We start from the raw sequence: 2,467 nt of genomic DNA on the forward strand, positions 1-2,467 counted from the left end.
GTGATAAGTTTTGTTGATTGATTATAGGAAGATAGTATTTATCTTTTATCGAATTGGAAGTCAATCTTGTATAAATTCATTGTTAACAATGAACATAGAATAATCATGATTTTTTAAGTTAAAAATTGTTGGCTAATCAAGTAGTTCATTAGGCTCGGTTCCTCCAAGCAATCAACAACAAAAAAAAACTTGTTTATGATACAGAAACAACTAAATTCAAGAACAAAAGAGACATGTATAACTAGATATATGAAGCCAAAGTTTGAAAAACAAAATCTTGAATCTAAAATCCAAGCAGTAAAGGTAGAAGACGCATGACCAATATCATGATATCACAAGTTTACAACAGATTGAAGGTAGACTCAATAACATCACTAACTAGCAAGGAAAGAAGACGCATGACCAATATCATGATATCACAAGTTTACAACAGATTGAAGGTAGACTCAATACCTTCATCCTCCATGAGATTACAAGGTTGATTGAGATCAAAATCCAATATTCTTTGACCACTCTGATTGACTTCTCCAGAGGATGCTACTTTAGCTTCATCAGTACCTCCTGGTGATACTACTTCACTGGATAGAGGAGCTTCAACTAGTCCTGTCGAATCACATCTTCTATGCCCATCATCAAGACCCCCATTCATAGGGAATGTCTTAATAATGCTTTCTTCTTCAATCTCATCATCTACAAATAATGCATTTGTTGCTTGTTTCTTCTTCTCTTTGTTGTGACTTGATCTGTGACCACCCAATGCTTGGAAAGTTGGGAAAAGTTTACCACAATCGCTGCACTTATAGCTGCCTTTATCATCATCAATCAAGCCAAGATCTTCTTGTTCTAAATCTCTCAACATCTTTTTCCAATTCTTCACCTTCTTCTTCTTCATGTTTTTTCCACTAACTTCATAACTATCTTTAAAGGGTTTACCTGGACTGCCACCTTTAGTTTTCTTGCTCTCAGTCAGCTCCACTATGTGCTTTTCTTGTTCTTCTTTTCCACAACTATTACTTCTTGCAGCTTGGTACGGATTGAGACTAAAGAAACTCTTATCACGAGATAAACACATGAGATTCTGTGCAGCCTCCGTGCTACCAATACACTTCCTTCCTCTCTTGTCAGACTTAGACCAGTTAGATACATAGCTCAGAAGATCAACACCAGATCTCACATATGTCTCAGCTGAGCTATTATGATGATGATCATCGTCATCATCCACTTCATGGTCCTCAGAATATGACCTGCCCGAACTCGAACTAGGACTGTTTTGGTCAGCTATTGGAGGAGGTTGAATGCCCCTCCAATCTCTATCAGGATGAGACCTCATGTGCCCAGAAAGCGATTTCGTTGATGGGAAATCCTTGTTACATATACAGCACGTAAGCTTATCAGCCATCAGATCATAATTGACAGTCTTCGCCGCCAAACCCGAATCAGTATGACCCTCAAAGACATTTTTCTTGATGCTGTTCTTGGAAAGATCAAGCTTCATAGCTTGAAGATGAGATCTTCTGTGACCTCCCAAAGCTTTTCCACCGTTAAACGTTTTGCCACAGAAGTCACAGATACGTATATCCTGATGTATATTCTGATTGCTTTCGCTCTCTTTTGTGGCTTTTGGCCTTTTGTTTTCACCATAAGCCAAAGTCTCTAACGAAGATGACCCTTTCACCTTCTCCATCTCTTCAAGCTGGTTTTCTTGCTCATCAATATCCATTGGAAGGAGAAAAGAGAAGGCACGAGAAAAAGGAATAAACAGCTAAGAAGCAAAGAGAGAGAGATACAGAGATTGAAAACAAAGGTTATAAGACTTAAGAGGAAAAGGTTTAATAAGATGGAAGAAGAATAAGAAGATTTGGGAAGCGAGGAGGACTTGTTTTTGGACTGTGATATAGCGAGAATATCTCAGAAAATATGTGCAAATAAGTCGGTATTCATTAAATTTCCGAAAGTGTAACAGATTTCCCATTGCACATGAATGACTTTTATTCCTACAATTAATACATGTAGTCTTCTTTGCCAACTTTTCTATGGCAAAGCTCTTAGGCTTCGGTTTCCATAAGGTATGTCCATTATTCCAGTATCCCACAATATTCCCATTTAAACCTATTACATATATAGTTTTTTTTTTTTTTTTTTGAATTCACACCTTGTTATTTATTATTATTATTTTTTATAAACATACAGTTTTTTTTTTTTTTTTTTGAGAAAGATAAACATACAGTGTTGTGTGTCTATATATATATTTGTATGTATAAAATTAATAAAGATAAATATAGGTGTTATGCTGGTTCATGTGGAAAAAAAGAATTTGAAGTTCACCACATGATGATTTTGAGAATTAATTGTATTTTGATTTTGATTTTTTACATAATAGTTAGAGGAATGAAGATTTGAACCTTAGATATCTTTTTTGAGGTACTTAAATTTTGTTTATAAATTTATAAAAAGATGTCATTATTTA

The 2,467-nt window shown here is 35.1% G+C and overlaps 1 protein-coding gene across 1 annotated transcript; it reads right to left on the minus strand.

The window, feature by feature from the left end:
* Positions 1–253: 253 nt before the first annotated feature.
* Positions 254–1,926, minus strand: LOC126713788 (zinc finger protein ZAT9-like). The gene has a single exon (XM_050413658.1). It carries the CDS (start codon positions 1,718–1,720, stop codon positions 425–427), a length of 1,296 nt encoding a protein of 431 aa, XP_050269615.1. The 5' UTR covers positions 1,721–1,926; the 3' UTR covers positions 254–424.
* Between the last annotated feature and the right edge of the window lie 541 nt (positions 1,927–2,467).

Source organism: Quercus robur, chromosome 1, assembly GCF_932294415.1.
Source record: "Quercus robur chromosome 1, dhQueRobu3.1, whole genome shotgun sequence".
In the NCBI taxonomy this organism is placed as follows: Eukaryota; Viridiplantae; Streptophyta; class Magnoliopsida; order Fagales; family Fagaceae; genus Quercus; species Quercus robur.

Bases quoted from the DNA above. Each gene is read 5' to 3' on its own strand.
- LOC126713788 (XM_050413658.1), bottom strand. From the start codon at position 1,720: ATGGATATTGATGAGCAAGAAAACCAGCTTGAAGAGATGGAGAAGGTG.